The following is a 24,822-nucleotide window of genomic DNA, read 5'->3' on the forward strand; positions in this document are numbered from 1 at the left end:
GATGACCAGTGACGCCCTGAACTGGGGCTTCAATTGTAACATTCAGTTGAGAGCTATACCAAAATGTTGTACTTCTTTCAATTGTGGTCAACAGTGGCACCTGATTTTAGCCCCTGAATCCTGGCGGGAGCAAGATCACTGCTTACCCATAAAACCATAGCCTTGCCCAAATTCAGGGCAATTTGCTGACATACAGTCAGGGCTGAACTCCAAGCACTCAATCTGCTAGTCTGGACATCATAGTCTGCACTGATCAACAAGCAAAAACAGATGCATTTCATCGGCACAGATTGTATACATTAATCCAAAAGAAGAAATAAGGATATACGTTATAATGCAGCAGGTAATGCAGATCCTTGTAGCACTCCAGAATGAATAACAAGAGTGGGAATAAGAAATTCCTGTCTTTACCTGCTGTGACCGATCAGCCTATCCCAAGCATTTCCAACCCGTCTAAATGGTATTGAAAGCTAAGCAGCCATCTAATAGTACCAAAACATAAGAATGAGACTATAATGAGAGCCATCACATGTGCACATGTTATAAAATGATCACGACTATGTGCGGGCTTCGGGAACTTTGCACACATGGATGTGCGCGCATTCCTTTTAAAATATGGCTTTTAGCGAATAGAATTTATGCGGCTGAATATATGCGTTATATATACTCACTTAGTCATATAAGTTATACGCGGCTAAGTTAGACCTGCTCTAACTAGTTAAGCAGTTAACTTGCTAGTTAATGGGTACATTTAAAAACCACACACACATGGATGCACCAGTTTTTCAACATGCACGCGTTTCCGCACGCATGTTAGAAAATCCGATGCCTGTGCGCACATGCAAGCACCGATTTTGTATCGTCACATGCGGGTGCCCAGTCGGGCGCATGTGGGGGAATTTTTTTTTTTAAAAAGCCCGGCGACACAAGTAGACCTACCCCAGTTCCCTAACCCCTACCTGACCTTCCTCCCTTTTTCCCTCTCCTCCCCAACCCCTAATCCCTACCTATCTACCCTCATTTTTTTTTTTATTATAGAACTTACCTGCTCCTTCGGAGCAGTAGTAAGTTCTGTGTTCCGACTGGCTGCCAGCGTGTGCTTCCCAGGGACAGGGCCTAATAGCCGCTGTCCCCGTCGGCCCCTGCCCCACTCCGGCCTGCCCCTTTGACAAAGCCCGGCACATCCGCGCATACCGGGAGATCTGCGTGTGGCCAGGCTGTTTTTAAAATGTGCTCAGCGCACGCACTGCCTCACCACACATGTATTTCCCAGGATTTGCACGCACCGGCTTTGAAAATTTACCTTTAAGCGCATATGTCATGTGGCTAACTTGTTCCATCCGTATGTGCCCACTATATGCCCATAACTTATGCGCATAACTTGTTAAGTGACTTATGTGGCTAACTGGCAGCTGTTGAACGTAAGAAGCTAAATAGCACTAAACGTTTTTTGAATATTTGGCCCAAATGTTTAGGGGTGTGCAGGCCAACAACTTTCATTTTGTTTCACTTCGGGGGGTATGGGGTTGTTTCTAGTGCAATTTCATTTCCTTGAAGGGTTTCTTTTCATTTTTTCCGTGTTTTGTTTTTTTTACAGGGGGTTTGTGTTGGGAAACAGTGACTGCACTCTATTTACAAACAGCACACACTATTTCCGGAAACAAAAAAGAAAAAGGAAAAAAAAAAATCAAAATTTTAATGGGATTTTTTTTATTTTATTTGCAGATGAGATGTGAGTGCTTCATTGTGGTTTCCATTTCATTTGCAAATGAATGCACATCCCTAGAAATAGTTTAAATAGGCACACTAGTAAACACATGCAAGAAAATATTCAACCTCTTTACTCGTCTTACTTCCTGTTTCATTTCTGTCTCTCTCCACACCCAAAGTCTAATGACAATAACAATTATAATAATTGCACCCTGACTTATTTCCTTAATTTCCCCAGTAGCCTTTATAGGTCTGAAACTCTGAAGCTCCATTCATTGTGGGAAAAGGATTGAGAAACCAACCCAGAAGGCTCCTGGTCCTGGGCAAGACATTACGAGCTCCGTAAGGTAATGTAGGAAGGAATTTATGATACCTGGATCAGTTTTCAAAGGTTTTTCTGATTTTGGATATTTCTTTGAGCAGCATACATAGCTGTTAGACATTTTTATGGGAGTGGGGGGTGGAAGCGGGCCTCTCGCTCTACCTATTGCTTTTCTCACTGGTGGTATATATGCCCTTGGTTTTCTGCTAACACTGAATGAAGGTGTTGCTTAGCTCTTGCTAAGGCTTAACCAACTCTATCATGAAGATGGTGCTTAGTGAATCTTTTATTAGCACCACACCTCAGCCCTGCTGGCTGTCTCACTGATGTCAGGAGATCGCTCTCTCTCTCTGACACTTTACGCCTGTTAACAGATCTCTGAGACGAGTGAAGGGCGAAAGAGAAGATGGGGAAGCTTTACAGTTTTATCCTGCTCTTGACATGGCTCACCCTGTCTGTTGCTGTCAATCCTGGATTAAAACTGAGGGTGACCCAAAAGGGGCTGGACTGCGGTAAGTTGAAAGTTTTCATATAAATTATACACTGCCCCATCACTAAAGAAATATAAGCAGGGCCATGTGGCATTATTCTTGGTCACAGAAGATGCAAGTTGATTATGAGGACTATCAGGAAAAATGGCTGTTTTCAAACTTTGTTTGAAAAAGACACACGCAGACACCAAAAAATCAGGTTTACTATGAAAAAAAAAATGTTTTTCTTCAAAAAATGTAAAACTGAATTTCATCCTCTCCTGCCTGAAAAGCAAAAAGATCCAGAATCCCCATTAGGAAAACCTGGCTTCTCTAGAATAATAGAAAAGTCTAGGATGGTGAGCTAAAGTCCAAAAGATACTAGATGACTGGGTGTTATAGCTTCTGAAATTCAGATATCAGAGCTTCTGCATCTCTCACTTACTGGGCTGGCTTTCTAGAGTTCTAGTAGATGCACTGGTCCTGGATAGAACAGGAGAGCTTGCAGGCTGTGATGCCTTTTAAAGGAGCAGCGCAATAAAGCTATCAAGACAAAACAGGTCCCTTCTTCACGCAGGCCTGCAGGGCTGAAGGAAGGAAGGTTTTTTGGGCCTTTAGCAGGTATTACAACCCACAAAGATTCCAGTTAACTTAAAAAAAAAGTTTGATAATAAATGTATTGGACAATAAATGCCTGAAGAGCATTTATCAGTAATGTGCCCTCTTATTCTTATGGATCAAATTTCCATCAAGCACGAATCTGCACAAAATTCAAATCTGTGTTTGCAGATCCTTTTTTTTTTTTTTAAACGTTTTTTTCCATCCTTACACAGAACCCATCCTGATAACGGAACCAGAGAAGGTGGACTTGATCACGCCAGTCCCTGAATAATCTGACTAATTCTTTTCTTTTCCCATAGCTAATGACGTTGGCAAGATATTTCTGCAAAATTATGTAAAATCTCTCCCCATCCCAAATATAAGTGGTGAGGAAAATGTAAGGGGAAAACTATCTTACGACATCACAGAGTGAGTAATTCATGAAGGGAAATTGGTGATTCAGCTTTTGCAGTTATGTGTAACTGAGCACAGCACTATTTGTTGCTGAAAAATAACATATATTGGCTTTTGCAAAGTTTTGAATTAAGATATGCTAGTGTGTGAACTGCATAATATTGATGTGAGAATAAAACAAAATTTTATCTGAACACCTGACATTTGCATTAATTCAGAAAATGGCAAATTGTAGTATTTTTCTATAATTTAAATCACACGGAATGGTGCCTTCCATTGTGTCTGTGGGAAAAATGCTTGGCAGATAAGGCACTTACAGGCCGATTCAGTACGGTGCGCTCAGGGCGAGCGCACCGTTAGCCCCCGTTTGGACGCGCATTTTCGACACGCTATTATTACCCCTTATACAGTAAGGGGTAATAGTGTGTGGAAAATGCGCGTCCAACCCCCCCCCCCCCCGAAACTAATAGCGCCCACAACATGCAAATGCATGTTGATGAGCCTATTAGTTAGTCCTGCGCGATACAGAAAGTAAAATGTTCAGCCAAGCCACACATTTTACTCTCAGAAATTAACGCCTACCCAAAGGCAGGCATTAATTTCAGCCGGCACCGGGAAAATGTACAGAAAAGCAGAAAAAAACTGCTTTTCTGTACACCCTCCATTTTCCGAACCCGTGGCTGTCAGCGGGTTTGACAACCGACAACGGTAAAATTAAGTGTCAGCTGTCAAATTCGCTGACAGCCACCGCTTATGCCAATAAGAAGATGCTAGGGATGCACTAGTGTCCCTAGCGCCTCCTTATTATCGCAGGACCTCATTTGCATACTGAATCACGCGCCAAGGAGAAGGGCTTGGGCGCCCGTTGTGAGAGCGGGCGCTCGCCTCGGAGTGCCAGCTCTCCCACGTGGTTTACTGAATCGGCCTGTTAGTACAGAATCTAAACAATTTAAAGTCAATTTTCTTACTGTGATTTCAGAAAAAAAAATTCATAATTTGATAGAAGTAATATGTTCTTACTATACTACGATAAGAATGGCCTTATTCAGCAACCATTTTTTTCCATAGGCACAGAATGGGAAACATATATATATATTTTTTTTAATAAGGCTGTATGCTTGATCAAGATGGTTGACATCAATAATGATACAGTTTCTGGGGGAAATAATGTGCATTACGATTAGAGATGTGAATCAGAACCGGAATCGGTTTGGATTCCGGTTCCGATTCACATGTGGGGTTTTTTTCATCGGGCCCGATTGCGGTTTTGTTCATCGGCTGCGCCCGAGCCGATAAACAAAAAACCCACCCGACCCTTTAAAACTAATCCCTTTGCTTACCCCACCCTCCCGACCCCCCCCCCCCCAAAACATTTTACAGGTACCTGGTGGTCCAGTAGGGGTCCCGGGAGCAATCTCCCGCTCCCGGGCCGTCGGCTGCCACTAATCAAAATGGTGCCGATGGCCTTTGCCCGAACCATGTGACAGGGTATCCGTGCCATTGGCCGGCCCCTGTCACATGGAGGGAGCACTGGATGGCCCACGCCATTTTTAAAGAGTATCTGCATTTATTGAAATCTTTACCACTTAATCCAAGGGAATTCATTTGTGTACATAAAACATGCTCTCATTTATGTTTTTTAAATTACTTTTGAAGGTTATGGGAAAATGGGAGGAGTGTTTTCAAGCGACTTTATGGAAAAGTGGATCATAGACATAATTAATAAATGAATTAATAATGCACATTAGAAGATGGTTGTACAGGAATTCTGGGGGACTCACTTATGATTTTCAAGTCAGGTCACCAAAATTTCTGTTTAACTATCTTGATCTAATCTGAATTATAGCAGTTTAACACATCCGAGGTTTGCATTTTTATTGTTGTAGATTCCTCAAACTTGATGACCTTAGTAGAGTTGGTTCAGGCTTTGACCTCCAAAAATGTCATTCAGATTTATGACATTTAATGGCAACTTGAATATCAAAGATCAAGAGTTAGTTTTGGGAGGACAATTTTGAAAGACATTTATGACTCAATGCAACGTAAAGCAATGCAACGTAAAGCATTCAACAACGCCGATAGTCACAATTACAGTAGACATTCCCAGGGGACATGTTTAGGTCAGGAGAGGAAAAGTATAGACGTAGATTGCATTTTGAAATTAATATACATTTTCTTGAAAAAATAAAACTCTGTACATAAAGCAGGTGTATATGAAGGTATGGACTTTATACCAATGTGTGTGCATGTTTGCTTGTAAAATTGGAGCAAAGTCCATGGATTAAAGATACCTCTAGACTTTGTCTCAATGCAGTTTGAAAATTACCCTCATAGCTAACTAGTCAATGTTGCTAAGGTTGAAGAATATGCATCATATACCTCACACATATTTGGGTTAATCAAGGTATTTTTGTGAAAAGATTCATTATGGTGGGATGCCCAACATCATCTAATATTCATATTTTCATTTTTCCCAGTATACAAATAGAAGACCTTACAATTAATGAAAGTTCATTGACTGTTGTGCCTGACGCTGGAATTCAGATGTTCATCAAAAATAGTAAGGCAACCATCAACAGCAACTGTAAAGTAGATCACTGGATGCTGTAAGTACTATTCAGTCAGCAAACTGGAATTCAAAGAAAAAATGAAAAGTTATAGTATCTACATCAACCGTCCATTAAAAATAGTTAAAAAAATAAACAAAAAGATAGTTGACAAAGCTGATACATTTAAAAGGCTAACCGATGGATAATGATGCAAGCGATTGAAGCTTAAAAAGCCTGAGGAAGAAAACAAGTTCTGAAATGTTATATCTTTAAAGATGTGATGACCCAACTATATTGTTGGCTTTTATCTACATCTTATCCTCAATGACAGCTTTTCTTCCTCCTTTGTTTCAGTAGTTTCCCAGATTAGTTCATGCCTTTTAACTCCAGAATTCTTAAAGATAGGCTGATTAAGATATACCATGTTAGTACTGTATTATGGTAGTTATTCATGCTAAAGAACCATGCTAAGAGGACATATTTTATAAATTAACAACAGATAAAATATGTTTCTAAAATAAAGCAAAACCTCCCCAGTTCTGGATGTTTCCTATGTTTAACATCCATGCGTGATACAGCTCTTCCTTACTTAGACGATCAGCAACCATTCTACTAATTAATAGGGATGTGCATGCAAAACATTTTGATTCAGTTTGTTCATTCGGGGATTTTTGGCACATTTTTTAAATTTAGTTTCATTTTCATGTTTTTTTTGTAGTTTATGAGTATAAATACCATTTTATGGGCAGAAAATAAAATTTTATGCATGTACATGCTTAAACTACCAAAACAAATGAAAGCGACTAAACATCTCTAATAATTCAATGTAACACTGTGGTATAAGCAGGTTTCACAATTATGTATGGCACGGTCCTCTTACCAAATCATTCTGGGCAGACTTCTGACTCTTGTTCCATTTCATGTGTTCACTTCCATTAATATGGAGCAATTAAAAAATGCTGTTTTGGATTGTAGCAGGTCAGATTTCTCTGGCACATTGAACAATATGGACTCAGGGGATCTTTACTGGGGTAGGCATCAGGGATCTTGCTTCTCAATTTTCGATCCCGAGCCTCATTCCTCACTGACCCTTTCTCCTCCCTTGTTGCTCTCTCTCTCCACTCTTCTCCTTTTCTTTTCTGTAACAATGGTCTTTCTAACCTTTTGTTCTCCTGCTGCTTTTTCTTTCTACTATGTAAGGGTTTACCGTCCCAAAAATTTCATTTTCTGTTATTCTGGGCTATTTCAGGGGAAGAGGCGATTGGGGGGGATTTCTGTATCTTTTTTTTTTTTTTTTCTGATTTGTCTTCTTTTTGATGTCGTTTGCAGTATTTGCTGTTAGCATGCACTAAAAACAAAAATGAAAGAAAACAAAATGTAAAAATAAATGTGGTTAGTGTTTCTTTTCATTCCATTTTCAAGTGGCATGAAAGGAAACAGCCACTTCTTTGGTGTTTTCATGTCATTTGGAAATGAAAGCATATCTCTGACTACAGATCCTCTCTAAAGGGGTCGATTTTAAGACCCATGCACACATGACGCGGCTATTTTATGGTACGTGCACATGTGGGCGGGTGGCTTCCTCCGTGCGCGAGGGTGGGAAAATTTAAAGGCCACGTGTGGCGTGGCAACGGGAGTAGGGCTTCCCCAGTTTCCTCCGAGTCCGCTACAATTATGGAACAGACTGGGAGGGAACTTTCCTGTACCTCTACCTAACCTTCCTACCCTTTCCCTCTCCTCTCCTCCCCTCCCCTCCCCAACCGCTAACCCCTTACCCCTTCCTAGCTACTTACTGCTCCTCAGAAGCAGAAGTAATCTCCATGCACTGGCCGGCTGCCGGCGTGCACTTCCCCAGGGCAGCATTGAATGCCATTGTCTCGCCCGCCCCCGCCCCTCCCCTCCCAGACCCCACCTCCAGCTCGCCCCTTTTCAAAGGCCCGACACTTTGGCACGCAACGGAGGTTAAGCGCGTGGCCGGGCCCTTCCAAAAATGCGTGCGTCGCGCGCAAGGCCCAACCAAGCAAGTAACCCCACGCGCGCAGGGCTTTTAAAATGTACTTGTGATTGAGCAGATACAAGGTTGTTCCATATTGGTCTAATATGAGCCCATATCCCTTCTTTCTACAGCAAAGCCCGTGAAAAACTTGTTGTGGAGTTATCTGGTGTGTCTATCAAAGCAAACTTCAAAATTTCACAGAACGATGCAGGGATTCCCACCTTCTCCCTCGACAGCTGTCAGTCTGACATCAAGAATGTGGAAGTCAAGTTGCATAAAGCAATGGAGTGGGTATCAGAAGAGTTAATTAACTCAAACTTAGACCAACACAAGATTGCTATATTCTCCCAAATTAGACCATCAAACAGCAGTTGGACAAAACAAAATCATTTTTTCTGCAAAAAACAATTAAAAACTACAGCTTTGATAAAATACGAGAGACATATATAGATCCTATTTACTAGGGGTACTTTGTACATACAAAAATTTCATTTTTCCTTTGCTGGATCTTAAAATGTCGCTTGATGTTTATTTCTGTTTGTTTCATCAAAAGCAGCAAGGGTAAAAAAAAACAACTGGATAAAAGCCCAAAAGAATAACAAAAGGAAAGTAAGGGCCACAACAAAGTTCAGGGCTGCCAAAATTTAAAAATAGAATCCCTCCTTGGCTTTCTCTTATACTCCCCCCCCCCCCCCCCACACACACACACACACATACACCAGATTTCTTTTATCCCTTCCACTGAATCTCCAAAGTCCAAATAGGTCAGCAGCAATCCTCAGTCGCTCCTGCCCTGCCGACTCCCAGTTTGAAAATGGCCCTGGTAAACCCTCCCTGTTTTGAAGCCGCTCTTAAGGGGACCAGCGTTAGGCCCCCCCTTGCTGGTACAATGTGTCCCTGGGAGCAGCCTTTTAAAGGGGTTAACAAGCTGGAGTACTTCAGGCTGGTTTTGGGTCTCCTCTACAGACATTACTACCAACTTGTTTTCTTGTCTTAAACTCTCCGTTAGGGAAGAAACAGGCAGACACACTTTGTGTTGTTTAAGGACAGACCCCTGACACTATGCTGTACCAGTTCTCTCCGTGCTTAGCTTCTCTTCTTGCATGGTCCATGCTTTCAGATCCTGACCACTTTTAAATGTCAGCACCCCAAACTGTCCTAATAATACATATAGAAATTCATGCTGACGGTTTTTGTTTTTTTTTCCTCCTACTTTTCCCTGGCAGAGTGGTCGCCAAGATGTTCAATGACAAGCTGGAGGATTATATCCGCAAGACCCTGAACGAGCGGGTACATTACAACCATCCCTTCCACTTTGTGGGGTGCACTGCAGTAATAACAATGAAGTGTTAATGAAATGCAGAACAATAGATCAGATATGCTAGATTTCTTCTAGTCTGCACTAAAGAAATAAAGGATTCAGGTCTGCAGTACGCCAGGAATATCCAAGGGAACTGCGGGCTGTGCTGCCATCAGCCCCAGTCTAGATTTCAGGATGCACTTGGACCTGCATGAGAGCATGACATGTAGTAGTTTAACTGTATTGCTTCTTACTACTTAATATTTGTATAGTGCTAAATGGCATACGCATTGGTCATTCATCTGGAATGCTTCTAACTCTTAAAAGTAGGGTTTCCACTTGTTATTTATCCCACCTTGTAAAAAAATATTTTGATATCTTGGAGGCTTAAATATCCTGTCCTGTTTGGGTGCTTCCTGTCACCTGTCCATTCTCCAAAAGGCAAATGAGGCAGAGGAGGGGGAGGGGAAGGGGGGTTTGAGCAGAGTAAATGATACTTTGGGATTTTCTTTCACAATCCAGCCTGATTATAGTCCAGCGGCTTTTGTTGCTTGCACTTAGATTCAGTCTTGTGCATAAAAGGCCAGCATCAAATTGTTATGCTGCAATGAAGTAAAGGTTACAAAACTAAAAAAAAAAAGAAGAAAAGAAAACAATTAAGATTCAGTAGCTGGAAAAGAAAATAGGGCCATTGTGTTTTATCCTTATTGTTTCACATTCTCATTATTCTTTTCAATAACAATAATATCATCATATTATTATAATACAAAAATTATTAAATATTATTAAACTTTAGGTGAGATCACACATTATGGGGTAGAATTTCAAAGGGCTACATGCGTAAGATACGTGTGCAACCCTTTAAACCCCCCTCCCCCCCCCGCGCGCGCCGAGCCTATTTTGCATAGGCTCGGCGGGGCGCGCAAGCCCTGGGACGTGCGTATGTCCCGGGACTTTGAAAAAGGGGCGGTCCTTGGGCGGGGCCGTGGGCGGGGAGGCGGTCCGGGGTGTGGTCCAGGGGCAGTCCCGAGTCCTCCAGCACAGCGGCCTTGCTGGAGGTTCGCCCGCCTGCAAGTTACACCTGCCAGAGGCAGGCGTAACTCCGTGGAATAAGGTGTGTGTGGGGGGGATTTAGGTAGGGCTGGGGGGTGGGTTAGATACGGGGAAAAGAGGGAAAGGTGTGGGGGAGCGAAAGAAAAGTTCCCTCCAAGGCCGCTCCGATTTCAGAACGGCCTTGGAGGGAACGGGGAAAGCCATCGGGGCGCCCCTTGGGCTCGGCGCGCGCAAGGTGCACATGTGTGCTCCCCCTTGCGCGCGCCGACTCTGGATTTTATAACATGCGCGTGGCAGCACGCGCATGTTATAAAATCGGGTGTACATTTGTGCGCGCCGGGTAGCGCGCACAAATGTACCCCGTGCGCGTAGGATTTAAAATAGACCCCTATATATTTTGGTTTTTGTTTTGAGAAATTGTCCATCTCCAGTACATTTTATTGCTTTAGTATGGTTCGAATGAAAACGAAACATGAATTCCGCACGTCACAATAAGCTAAAAGTGTACCTTTGTTTCTGATACTTTATCCTACAACAGCTGTGTCCAGCGCTAACAGAAGAGTCCAAGAAATGGGATGCCAAGCTTAGCTCTTACCACTGTGAGTCTCCTCTTATTCATGTGTTCTCGCCCGAGAGGGAAGCTCAAGTGAATACTCTGCTTGGTGAATGGGGAGTGGGGCTATGAGAAAAGGGTTAGAGGGATTTCACTGCTCATTCAAATATAGGCCACCTCTCATTTTCTTGTTTAGAAAATGTTAATTCTTTGTTTGTAATGTATATATGTGTTGTTTTATCTCCACACAGTTCGGTCCAAGGTAGACGACTTTGTTGAACTAGACTATCATCTCGTGACTTCTCCAGTGTTCACAGAGAAGTACATTGATGTGGATATAAAGGTAAGTGAGATACAGGCACATCTACAAGGGTTCACTTACCAGCTCAGTTAGGCCGAGTTCTCTTTTAGCTCTTTCACAAAATGGTTGATCAATAAGGGGGTCAATGTTCAAAGATGCCCCAATTTTATAACATGTGCGCGGTGCCGCGTGCATATTATAAAATACGATATCCACGTGCACATGCGTGCCCAATTTTAATATCGGCACGCGCATAGGTGGGTGGGCCGCAACTCGTGCGTGCAGGGGGGGGTATTTTGTAAAGTACGCCTGATGACACGATCGGGCCTTTGTCCAGTTCCCTCCCAGTCCCCTGACCCCTAAACTAACCCTATCTAACCTAATTTTTTTTGTTTACGAACGTACCCGCTCCTCTGAGCAGGAGTAAGTTCCACGCACCGGCTGGCTGCTGGCAGACGCTTCCCTGGGACAGGGCCTAATGGCCACTGTCCCAGTTGGCCTCCGTCTCACTCCGCTCCACCCCACCCAGACTCCCACCTCTCAGCCTGCCCCTTTCCTAAAACCTGGCACTTCTGCGCATATCAGGAGATACGTGCGTGGCTGAGCCATTTCTAAAATGCGCACAGCGCACATGCGGCCCCACACGTATCTCCCAGATTTTACACACACACGGGCTTTTGAAAATTCAGCTGTTAATAAATAAAGTGACCACCTGGAAGAAGAAAGGCATAACATAAGGAGAAGGAGAAATGCTGAGCAGAGTGGCAATGAATGTGGCATCAGTAAGACCTGACACTGCTAACACTGAAATTATTTCAAATCTGTCTTTAATGCATATGGACTGATTCAAGCTGAGGAACTTTTCTGTAGCTCTGACTGTCTTGCCCAGATTAGAAATGAGAATCTTGCAGATTCCTAGTAAGTAATAGCAACTAGACACTTGACCAAGTGCTCAGCTTAGCAGGGGCATCTACAGTATTCTTGACCACAAAAACAAAAATAGAAGTCTTAAGAATATTTGTGATTTGTGAGGAAAACAGCATTAATATGTAATATGAGGCAAGGCATGTAACAACTGATATATTTGTATTTTGCTGTACAGTATATGTACTTATACAATTAGGAACAATGAAATAAATAACTTTATTATACAATCATTAGAACCAGAGTTGTTATAAAAAGTTCTATAAGGCTTCATCCAGAACTATGAAAGCAATAAGTATAGAGTGCATACTTTCAATTCAATGAATCCATTTAATGTTTGGGTACTTGCCATGTACTTGTGATCTGGATTGGCCACTGTTGGAAACAGGATACTGGGCTTGATGGGACCCTTGGTCTGACCCAGTATGGCATATTCTTATGTTCTTATGACCATAGACTCTTCGGTGTGGTGATCAATGATAGCAACTGACTACCATTCTATTTTATTTATTCAATTTTTCATTCATTCAACATGTTTACAATTGTATTCATAATCACCAGATGCCTAACCTGCCTTTCACACTCTTTCTTAATTCAGGGAACGTTCTACGCAATTAAAAATCACAAAGAGCCTACTTTTGCCCCAGTCCCCTTTTCCCTCCCAGACCAGAGTGATGCCATGCTATATACTGGAGTCTCGGCCTCTGTCGTCAACTCTGCAGCAGAAGCCTATTATACCAGCGGGGTCTTAAGTCACACGCTCACAGATAATGAGGTAAGTAAAACCCTTCTAGAGCAGGAAAACCGTGAGTGCTACTGCTGTGTACATATCGCCTCGACGCAAGCTATTTCATTATTGCAGTTTGCGTAGGGACATTGATGAATGGCTATCAATTAAAATAAAAACAGTGGGCCCAATATTCAGCCGCTATCTGGCTGCCTAAGTTAGCTGGATATACTTATCCAACTAACTTGTCTATGATATTCAGTGGCATGGCTGCACCCCTGAACAAATTTGGCTATCTTAAAGTTAGCCGGATAAATTTATCCGGCTAACTTTAGGGCAACCAAATGGCATTCCTACAGTTATCCTGCTATATAAGGGGGTCGTTCTTTAAAATGCGATGGGCCGTTATTGCGTGCGTTAGGGCCTTATCGCACGCGAGCGGTACAGTTTAAATCAGGGGAAGGGGGAGGGGTGCAGGCGGGCTTTGGGTGGAGTTATGGCCCGGCAGCGCTGTGGGTGACAATGTTTTTCACGTTATCGCTTACAGTACAGCAGGAAATAACTCCACCTTTCCCATAGCACTATGGGGGCAAAAGTGTGAGGCCTGGCTGTGACCGCGGCGGGCGAAAACGCACCACCACGATGCAGCTGGCTGCATAATTTGGCCCCACCCTTTTCTCCCCCATGGGTCAGATAATGGTGAATGCTGGTGTCCCCGTCCTGGAACACTTCTGCCTCTCACTTTGACAGCTAACATTTTAGTCAGATAAAATTTAGCTGGGTAAGTGGCAGCCACTGACTGCAGCCGGATATTCATACGACACTATTCAGCCAGCTACGTCCGAACTTAGCCAGCTAAATGGTGCTGAATATCAGGCCCAGTATGTTTATAAACAGAGAACTTAATCCAAACAATATATTGTGTAACTGCGTCAAATATGATTGACTTGGTTGCACATATTTGGCACCTGCATTTCATAAAAGCTTTTAAGAGAAGTTGATGAAGATTTTACGTAACAAATTAGCAGGGAAAACTGAAACAAACGCTGGGCTTCAAATCAAGGCGTTTTTTTTTTTGTTTTTTTTGCATGGCCACTGGCATCAGGTCTGCAAGATATTATAAGTAAGGCTTGCAAAATAGCATTCACTGCTGCAGACAGTCGTAATGCACCGCAACGTGCATGTGAACCTAACATGGCAAGATGTAGAATTAGTAATAAGGCCAATGTGATAGCAATGCCCCTACCCTTGCAAAACCGGAAATCCTTTATTTTGTGCTATATCACAAACCCAATCTTCTGTAAGATTTGCTATAAGGGTGCCAACGGGCTCCAAACTGAAGCCTCATGTCTTCTTGACCCTTCAGTCAGGTTTTCAGGATATCCACTGCTTATGAAAGAGTGCTGTTTTCATATATCAGTTCTCCAAGGAATGCAAAGATATCTCAGACATATACATTGGGATAGCCTGAAAATCTGACTGGCTGTGAGGTCGCTAGCAGTAGCACAAGTCTGGGAACCACTGGCCTAAGTCTGTTTTACAGAGGAATTCTCAACATAATTTCTAGCACCAAACCAATGCTCTGCCAATCCATAGGAAATTTAAGAAGCAATATAAAAGTGATCAAGTGGATATTAAAGCTGTAAATTAAAGAGAAAAGCTCCTTAAATAAATAATCAATTTAAAAATGTACATTTACCTTATATGCTATAGTTATAGAGTTAAACCGATGGTGGGAAAATACCAACCCTTTGAATGATTTTTTTTTTGCTGATCTAGTAAAACGTCCAAAAGTCTATTTTCCACACACAAAATAACTATAAATGTTCTGCCCCTCCCCTCCCCCGACCCTTCTCGACAAGGCAATCAGTTGTATTCACCTCTATCAACCTGATTATTGCTAAAGCTGAATTCAACCTATAGAAACTCATTCAACTTCACCGAAAGGGTAAAAATTGTCAGGCCAACATTCCAACTTCTGGAGTTAACCAGAACAAAACCCAAGATTTTAACACTTCACCTGCCTCGGCTCCCCAGCTAAATTTTGTCCCAAGTAACTCATGAGAAAAACGTTACCTGGGCTGAAATGATGGAGGAATTCCAAGCTCAGCCTTTTCCAGGGAGCGCTGATATTCAGGGCTATCTGGTTACAGTTAGCCGGGGAAGTCTGGTGGGAAAACCAGGCAACCTAACTTAGGAGCCGACGTCCAGGGGAAATGAAGAGCAGGCTTAAGTTTAGGGGCCTAAGTTTATGTGAATTATCAGCTGAAAAATGCAGGCACTTAAGTTCACCTACAAACAGACTCCTAACTTAGGGGGTCATTTTCAAAAGTCCCTTTTCGCGTGCGATCACTAAATCGGGGCGGAGTCCGCCCCGGAAGGGGAGGCGTCGGGGCGGAGTCCACGATGACTTCGCTGACGGTGAAAAGGTAAGGGCCCTTTTTGCTGTCACTCTCGCGCCCAATAGTGCCACCTTTCACGATGGCGCTATTGGGTGCGAAAGCCGGCAGCGATTGCACTGCGGAGGTGCGATCGCTGCCGACTTTCTCAGGCCTGCCCTCCCCCCCCGCTTCGCCCCCCGCCCCTGGTACCGCCCCCGGTACCGCACGATTCAGGAAGCCACGGTAGCTTAGAATATCTAGGCCTTAGGGGTCTAAATTTGGACACTCGGCTTTTTTTTTTTTTTAATTTATATTGGTCTCTATAGTCTTGTGTTGATAAATTCAGTCTAAACATACCGTCTGCTCTTTTACACCCAGATCACATCTCCATCTAAAAGACTTGTAACTTTGTTTTTTTTTTTTCGTTACAGATCTCTGAACTGACAAAGGCAGTACTTGGGGTAAGTTGTCTTATTCCCCATCCTTTCCTTTTACCTACTTGTAATTATAAAATATTCGAGGACCAGGCTGCAGCCTGGTTCGGAAAATGCAACACATGCACAAGTCAATCAGCTGCGAGGAGGAAGCCTCCTGGAGCTTGGTAGCTGAAGCAGAGGTGGTGGAAAAACAGAACTTTAAGCTCCAAGGCTTTAATTTGTAAAATCTATTTTTTTAAATATTCGATGGGCTTTATTTTAGCTTATTTTGCTGAACAAATGCATCAGTAGACCATGCAAAGATTTCACAGGCAGTCCTTCTGTCTCAGGGGGGAACAGACATATACGGGGGTCGTCCTCCCGGGCCAAGGGGAAATATCTTTTCCTCTGTGGGTGGTAAAATGTTTCTTAAAAAGTAGTGAAAGCACGAAACATTTTGCCAACAAAGACGGTTATGACTTCAAAGCTAAATAGCTTCAAAAGGAAAGTCAGTTCTTAAAAGGAAAAGAAAGAAATAGGTTTGCGTGGGTGTTCTGATATTAGTTAGATTTTAGGGGATAGTGCCAATTCCGAAGGCCCCATGACCTCCCAGGGTTCCCACAATTGGGGTGGGAGGGGCAGAAATAAAGACTTTCCAACCTAGAGGGATTTTGTCTTTCTCTGGGGATCCTCTGCATACCAGTCCACTCAAAAAAAAGTATTTTTTATTGTAAACTGGTGGCAGGAAAACAATGTCCCAAAACAGTGCAAAATATAATCCCAGTGTCTATTCACATTCTCTCTAAACAAGTAAGCTCTTAGGGGAAGGTACCCTTTCTTTCTGGGCCCTCCCGGTACTTTTTGGGTGGTGGAATCTTCTTCTCTGTTCCTCTCTTTTATTGAGCGAGCATTTAACTTATTCGCTTAATCAGCCAGCACTCTGTGGATTCTCCCAGGGTGGGTTGCTTGCCAGTCCTCTGACCCCTCCCTGGTGCACTCATCCAATCCTCTGAATAAATTCCCTTCTCTCTTGGCCCCCCCCCTGAAATGTTCTTCGGGTTGCAAGAACCTTTCCTTCAGCACCCTCTGGACTCCCAGGACTCCTCCCCTCAGCATCTCCCTCAGGTCCCAGTCACTTTCCCTGAGCAGGAGCAAACTCCTCTTTTAAGACCTTTCCATGTGGAGGGGGACAAGGGCCTCTAAACGTCCTTCACAAGGAGAGACACCCGAATACATTCAGCTCTGAGCCAAGGCTGACCGCAACTCTCCAGCTGCCCTCCTGCATCACATGGGTGCTGGGATTTTATACGCCCTGGACAAGCCTTCCCAACGGGGAATGGCGGACCTCCCTAAAACACTGCCAATGCAGAGGCATCACTGCAGGGGATAAAGGTCTGATTGAGACCCCTGACGCAACGAAGGCACTCAGACATATCTGTAAAGGGCAGAGCTGCTCATTGGGGGGAAAAACGTGGAACCCCATCAGAGAATGTTATTCTGAAAGTAAAACTGCTAACAACATTAGGCTGCTCTTTCTAGACAGAGGAGAAGGGCTTGCTGATGGCATTCAAAGACTGCAGGCCTCAATCCTGGTTTCTTTATCATTACCTTGCTAATCTGTTTTCAAAACACCCAGCAGAATTCATTTATATTACTATACAGTGAGATTTTCATGCTTACTTTCTAACACAATTTTCCCCAAGCCCAAGTTTCCTTTATTCCCATTAAAATATAAGAAAAAGTAGCAGGTATATTAATGGTGACAAATGTCTTTTATTCTTTAAACTGTTATGTGCTTAGGAGTATGGTTTCAGTTCCCTCATGCTCTTGCTTCTGCCAGTGGGGGAAGGTGAGCTCTGCTTCCCCGCTTCCTCCTCTCAACCCTCATGGCTCTTGTCTTCACTGCTTCACAGATTTCTGAAAAGCCATCTGAACCACTTCCAGTGACAGTCAAAATAGCAGCCAGTAAGCCTCCGACGGTCACGCTGAGACCAAACAACATGACCGTGGAGGTGGCCGGCCTCATCGAGCTGTCCACCAAGGGTTCCAACTCACCCAGCCAATCCATGATCTCTGCTAGCATGGTAAGTAGTACCAGGGAGTATTACAAGGGGAGCCAGGTTCTTTGAAATTACGGACTGTTGCTTCCCGTTATATCATCCTACTGTTTATTCAGTATTGTTCCACTATTTAAAACAAAAATCTTCCGTCTGTCCTGGTGATAAAAAAAAAATGATTGCTCTAAATCTTAAATTTTTATTCAATTTGTGCTAAGTGCATTAAAAATGTCCTATATACCTTAAATCTACAAAGATATGTGAGTTAATACAACATACAGTAACAGGGCATCAAATAAACAATAATTAACCTAACTGTAAAATCTGGCTTGCTGTTGCACAGGAAAAATATAATAATTTTGGCCTTAAAAGTTGATGGGAAAAAAAGTTTTGAAAAACAAAAGTGTCTTACATTGTTCAGGTTTGACTGCTCACTTTAAAAAAGGGAGCTGAATATGTTTTGTGCCCCTTCGGTGAGGGCTTAAAAGGAGAGGTGCCTGAATTTTGGGAATAAATTGCTTTGCACCGGCACCAGCAGGTAGTCCTAGCCTGATGGGCACATTCATTAAAGCTGTTTCTGAAAACGATGCTTCAGAGGGAGTGAGAGAGGAAGAACTGGGCTCGACACACAGCAGACCTGAAGGAACTCTCATGTAGGGATGAGTGAAGCTCTGCATTCACAAATCAGTTTGATGAGCCCTTGTAAAACCTTGGAGTCATCAGGTTGGTTCACAGACCATACTTTGAAGAGAGAGAGGACATAAAAGCAAAAAGCTTCCCTTTGATATGAAGGTTGTCAGAGATGTTATCCAGCCTTGCCTTGATGACCTTTGTGAAAGCCTTGATATAAGGTCCCTCCGGACGCAGGTCCATGTTGGGGGATTGCTCACCTGCATGAAAGCTGGATTGTCTTTTGACACATCACAGAGAAGTTGAATGTTGATATGTGATTAAAACACTGGTGGACATTTTGAAATTCTTCCCCCCTGCTTCTCTTACGTTGATGGATATTCATTGATGGTCGGGCGTTTCACTTTTTTGTTTTTTTCATATATCTATCTCCAAACATTTGCTAGTCAACCTTTTTCAAAGAATGGCCTCAAAGCAGATTGCAATTAAATTAGAATAAATTAATAGGCACATTAGAAATAACATTAGTTAGTTGCAAACCCTTGTGCAGATATCACTGAACCAATGTCTAAACATAACTGTGCAGTCTGGAGGAAGGCCTGGTTGAACAACTGTACCTTTGGTTTTTTTTCCCCCATAATCGGGCCGATACAGTAAAAATCGCAGGAGAGCGGGTGAGCACCCACTCTCCTATGCACGTGATACAGTAAAGTAATTTATTTAAATTAGGGTCCACGGCAAAAAGAGGCGCTAGGGACACTAGCACGTCCCTAGCGCCTCTTTTTGGATAGGAGCGGTGGCTGTCAGCAGGTTTGACAGCCAACGCTCAATTTTGCCGGCGTCAGTTCTCGAGCCCACTGACAGCCACGGGTTCGGAAACCGGACGCCTGCAAAACTGAGCGTCCCGTTTTCAACCCACGAGCCGCGGGCCCATTAAAAATTTTTTTTTAAAATGTTTTACTTTTTTTTAACTTTTGGGGCCTCTGACTTAATATCGCTTTTCTGTGCACTTCCCCGGCGCCGGCAGAAATTAATGCCTACCTTTGGGTAGGCGCTAATTTCTTAAAGTAAAATGTGTGGCTTAGCTGCACATTTTACTTACTGAATTCCGCGGGAATACCTAATAGGGCCATCAACATGCATTTGCATGTTGCAGGCGCTATTAGGTTCGGGGGGATTGGAGGCGCGTTTTCGACGCGCTATTACCCCTTACTGAATAAGGGGTAAAGCTATCGCGTCGAAAATGCGCGTCCAATCGTGGGTTAACAGTGCGCTCCGCCAGAACGCACTGTACTGTATCGGCCTGAATGTAAGGTAGCACAGTTCATGGTTCAATTGTAAAATTCCAAGCAGATCTGTGGAAATTTGCTGGTGGATAATTTCCAAGTCCACTTTGAGTTTCTGCAGATGAGTGGATTTCCTCAATTCCTGGATAAATACCTGGATTTCTGCAAAATTTGAAACAGGCTGGTTGGGGCTGAAGTCAAACTAAGCCTCACATCTCTCTACATATGAGTCAGCCCTGTGTGCAGGCTGTGCAGTGAGACTGAGACCAGCACCATTGCACACCTGCCAAAATGTCAGTCATCCTGGCTGGTCAAAACCAGGGGAATGTGCAGAACCAGGATGGGTAGTGTTTGACAATGGCTGCACTAAGATGATTTTTCCTGCTGTTTTCCTCTGCAGGCAGCCAGCATCAGTGCTGACCTGGGTATTGCAGAGGCAAATTCCATGCTGAGAGTAAGCGGTTCTTTAACTCTGAACAGGTAATGCCAGACTTCTGTATTTAAATGGTTAATGGAGGCAGAACAAACTTCAACTTGCATAAAAATATTTAAAAAAAAAAAAAGAAAAGAAGAATTTACATTAATATGTTAGCCTGCTGCATGCATGCAAGTGCTGTATTTGCAAATGGCATGTGCTCAGTGACTGCTTATTTCTCCAAGAGAAGGGTAACTACCCATTTCTATTCTTTCTAAAAATGTTGCCTTATTTATTTATTTAAAATATTGTATATACCGCTTCTACAATAAAGGAATGGACTGGGAGGGAACTTCCCTAACCCCCTACCTAACCTTCCTCCCCAACCTCTAAGCCTACCCTAACTACCCTTACTTTTTTAGTTTAAAAACGTACCCACTCGATGAAGCAGGAATAAGTTCCACGCGGCAGCTGGCTGCCGGCACGCACTGTCCTGGCTGGCCACCGCCCTGGCCTGCTCCTTTGAAACAACCCGGCATTTCCACGCATACCGGAAGATAGACACGTGGCCGGGCCATTTTCAAAAAGCATTCGGCCTGACCACAAGTATATCTCTTGGTTTTTGCACGTGCCGGCATTTTAAAAGCGACCTGCTTGGCCAGGCTTCCCAAACCTGTTCTGAGGACCCCACAAGCCAGTTGGGTTTTCAAGAAATCCACAATGAATATGCATGAGATACATTTGTATATAGAGAGAGTCTCCATGATATGCACATTTATCTCATGCATATTCACAGTGAATATCCTACGGTGGGTCCCCAGGAAGTCCTGCACTAAGGGGATAATTTTCATTTATGCACATAAAACCTAAAACAAACAAGTTTATATTTTAAAACTTTGTAAGCATTGCAACTGCTATCCACCAACAGACAATCCAACCTCCCTCTTAAGGAGAAAACAGAATGCCTTTGAGTACAGAGAAATCTCAGCACGTCCCTGTGCAAAGTCCTGTGCTCATCAGATGCAACTCCCTCAGCATGCATACTTTTAGCCCGGTTGAGGGAAGGAAAATATCATGTGTACCTGGCATTTTGGTATGTCTGTGTACTATTTTGCTCTTATTCGCACAAATAGCAGATGCAAAATCTATGTGGGTGCTTCTAGTGCACATATTTTGCAGCTGCTAAGAATTGTCAAAGCTAACATATACATTTTTTTCGCTTTGAAAACTTGCTGCAATGTATGTATACAGACTAAAAGTGACTGCAGACATTGGAACTAACAAGAGCTGTTCAAAATTGAAATATTGATATAGTTACTATCATCATTTATACTTGAGTAGAGCTTGGGTAATTAACTCTGGATTTTACAGTTCCTAAGCTCTTACCACTGATTGTTCTAATACTGTACAGGTTGTCAGTAATACAATCCCGACTTCAGATAATTGCAAATTAGCAAGATGAAGAAAAACATAGGTGTGCTTGCTCTAATATTGTATATTGTAAATGCATTTTTTCCTTTCAAACTGAAAAAAAAAAGTGGGCAAGGCGCAGTCTTATTGTGGGTTTTGTCTTCCTTTTAGCTTTGCAGTGCAGATCACATCAAAAGACAAGGACTCCAAGGTCAGTAGTAGGGTGGGGAGGAGGGCTTAATCCACATTTCAATAAAGACTACTACTGAGGGTGACTCTAGGGATTCAGGTTAAAAGGGACAGGCTGGGCCAGCCCTGGTTTTACCCCCCCTTCAGGGAGATATCTTTCTAATTTCCCAAAGCACAGCAGCACTACATCTCCACGCATACAGCGGGGTGGATGGGCTTAGTCTATCCCCTTTGACATGCGGGTATGTATAGTCGCTCTGCTACTGCCGGACTGAGCAACATCAGGTCATGGTTTCATTTCTCAAAGAAGACCACAGGGAGGGTTAAAGTTCCAAGGGACTTTTGCAGGCAACGTCATGCTTTACCTGCAGAAATGGCCCTTAGAAAATTGTGCGACAGATACAAGTGTAAACTTACCCGCCTACACGTTGTGACGTGGATTTTCAGAGTCACACGGGGGCTGCATGTGTAAAAATACACTAACGCACATATCTAGACTGCACACAGGCATATGATATATAGATAGCTCCCGAGTATGTGTACGTTTTAATGGGGAGGGGAAACAAGAGGCAGTCTAAGGGTGTGCCGGGGTGGGGTTGATAATTAGCTGGACAAGTTGCTATTTTGTAAGAGGTACAGGCGTATACATTACCTAACTTGTCTGAACATTTTGCAGCTGCTATAAGGACTCACACAGTTGAAATCGGATGAGCTTGTTTTTGGGTGGGAGGGTCAGGGTGACGTGCTAGAGGATAGAGGGCATAGGCGAACTCATGAAGGTCTGGGTGAAATGGTGGAGGTTTTGGCAAACTAGTGATACCAAGTCAGCGCGCAACTAAGTATTTTCAGAATAGTGCTTTAGCAGACTTTAAAATCTGTCTGCTTCCTTTTGTAATTCTGTGTTATTATGTGCAAATTTTTACTATGATTTTACACATAAAATATACCTGGTTTTTTTATTGGATAAAGAACATATATGTGTTCCTGCAATGCAATTATAAGCATGCACTACAACATACGTACATGCTTTTGGGGGAGAAATACGCAGTATTTTCTAAACTGTGTGGTTCCCACCATATACTTATGCACACAGCCGGCGCACAGCCGATTGACTGGAAAACTGGGCTCTGTGTGCACGTACTTGATACACAGGGCTCGTATGAAGTTAAAATTAGTTGTTGAGTCATGGAACCTGCTCCCTGTGAACTTCAGACCTGCTTTTCAATTTCGTTACAGTTCTCAGACATGGAGAAAGCTCTGCAGGATTTTATACAAGAAAAAGGTGTTCCATTTGTTAATGGTAAGTAAGGAGCAACATCCCCATCAAGGATAGCAGGAAATGGAAGTGTGATAAGTAATTTTAGAGGAAGAGGGAGATTTACATCCTTCTAAAGTTATGTGTTTTGATGTTAAACCTTAAAGAAAATACTCTTATTTAATTTAACACACTGAGCCATCCATTATTTCAAGTTCCTCTAAATGGTTGGATTGAATTTGCATACACCTGCCTCTCTCACACTGGTCCTGGAGCACTCCCTAGCCAGTCTGGTTTTCAGCATATCCACAATGAATACGAGGGAGAGAGATTTGCATGCAGTGGATTCAGTATGGGATATGCTGAAAACCAGACTGGCGAAGGGGTACTCCAGACTGACCTGAGAAACACTGAACTAATACAGCACTGAGTGAGAAGAATTACATTCTGAAAAACCCGAGGCCTTCTATCCATGCACCGTATTTTTATTGCATCCTTCAAGTTCACAGATGCTACCATCAAAGACCAAAGTCCCCATCTAATGATATAACCCTTCATCAGAAATATAGCAGTTTTATTTTTCTTTTATCTTTGTACAGCATGGAATTTTACAGATGTTTATATCTTAGCAACCTTAGCATAAATGGGAGGGGGGGGGGGGGAGGACTGTAGACACGCAGTATAACAGAGGACATTTGGATGTTGATTATACAATGTTCAGAGCCAGGTAGGGAGGATGTGTAATCAAATATAAATAAATAAATTACCAAAAGGGCCAATAACAGAGGGCGCAGTAGGAACATAGTGAAGTGCACCAATTTTCAAAGCAAAAGTACAGTCGTACGTTTACTGTGAAAATTGCCCAAGAAAAAAAGCACCCTGAAGCTCCAAAGCAATGCGCATAGTTTTGAAAGTCCAAAACCATAAGGCAGATTTTACATGCGCCAAAGCGGGAGATACGCGAGTATCTCGGTGTTATGATCCTGCCCGCGAGGAGAGCGGGTAGGCCCTCACCTCCATGCGGCCAGTCGGGCCGCTGATGCTGCTGCCTCCGCGGCAGCTCTGCTGCAGTGTCCGGGCTCCTCCCCGGCTGCCTCTAGCCCTGCGCTGCAGGGTCTGCCCACCGGGAGCCTTCCCATGTGGCTGAGTCAGCTGTGTCAGCCCCTGTGTCTCCCCGACGCGTCTCTGCCGATCCCGGGGCTTCAGCCAGCAGGGAGGCCGTCCCTGCTTGTGCCTGCTTCTGCCCGGGTCCTTGACCGGCAGGGAGCCGTCCCTGCTGGTGCCTGCAGTTTCCCATAGCTCCCTGCAGCCAGCCTTACCTCTCTGCCTGCAGCCTGCTACAGCTCCCTGCTCGTCCTGCAGCCAGCACTTCTCTCTGCTTCTTCCTGCTTCAGTCCTTGCGGCTGGAAGCCGCTCCAGCAGCCTGCCACTTCTCCAGCTTCAGGGCAGGGCTGCCCTCATGCTTGCCTGGCTTCCATGAGTTTTCCACGTGGCTGAGGACGCCACCAGCTTCCAGCTCTTCACTCCAGCTTCCTAGGAAGTGAGCGCGCGCCTCTCATCTGTTCTTCAAGGGCCAGCCAGGTGTGGCCCCCTGCTGGCTCCTCCCTGGGCGTTGTCTACCTCAGTTCTACAAAGGGATTCAGCTTCCAGTCTGTCTTTGCCTTCACAAGGAGTTGGTCACTCCTGAGATCTTCGTTCCAGGAGCTGCCTTGTATTCCAGCCTTCTGCAAGGTCCAGTGTTCCATGTTTTCCATTGAAGCTTCTTGTCCAGTGTTCCAGTCCTGATGTCTTCAGTGTTCCAGTCCTGATGTCTTCGGTTGTTCCAGTCCTGATGTTTGCTTGTTCCTGTTCCTGCCTTGAGGTC

General features: G+C 43.6%; 1 protein-coding gene across 1 annotated transcript in view; it reads left to right on the forward strand.

Moving 5' to 3' along the window:
- Window positions 1-1,946: 1,946 nt before the first annotated feature.
- LOC115097377 (BPI fold-containing family C protein-like) overlaps window positions 1,947-24,822 on the forward strand; it is a 29,505-nt gene continuing 6,629 nt past the window's right edge. Inside the window, exons 1-14 of the mRNA XM_029613134.1 lie at window positions 1,947-2,057; window positions 2,407-2,544; window positions 3,423-3,531; window positions 5,994-6,122; window positions 8,193-8,348; window positions 9,288-9,351; window positions 10,953-11,013; window positions 11,219-11,310; window positions 12,791-12,967; window positions 15,732-15,761; window positions 17,630-17,800; window positions 20,090-20,169; window positions 21,686-21,725; window positions 22,940-23,003. Coding sequence (XP_029468994.1) covers window positions 2,439-2,544; window positions 3,423-3,531; window positions 5,994-6,122; window positions 8,193-8,348; window positions 9,288-9,351; window positions 10,953-11,013; window positions 11,219-11,310; window positions 12,791-12,967; window positions 15,732-15,761; window positions 17,630-17,800; window positions 20,090-20,169; window positions 21,686-21,725; window positions 22,940-23,003 — 1,279 coding nt within the window. The 5' untranslated portion in view covers window positions 1,947-2,057; window positions 2,407-2,438. The remainder of the gene's footprint in view (window positions 2,058-2,406; window positions 2,545-3,422; window positions 3,532-5,993; window positions 6,123-8,192; window positions 8,349-9,287; window positions 9,352-10,952; window positions 11,014-11,218; window positions 11,311-12,790; window positions 12,968-15,731; window positions 15,762-17,629; window positions 17,801-20,089; window positions 20,170-21,685; window positions 21,726-22,939; window positions 23,004-24,822) is intronic.

Source organism: Rhinatrema bivittatum, chromosome 8, assembly GCF_901001135.1.
Source record: "Rhinatrema bivittatum chromosome 8, aRhiBiv1.1, whole genome shotgun sequence".
In the NCBI taxonomy this organism is placed as follows: domain Eukaryota; kingdom Metazoa; phylum Chordata; class Amphibia; order Gymnophiona; family Rhinatrematidae; genus Rhinatrema; species Rhinatrema bivittatum.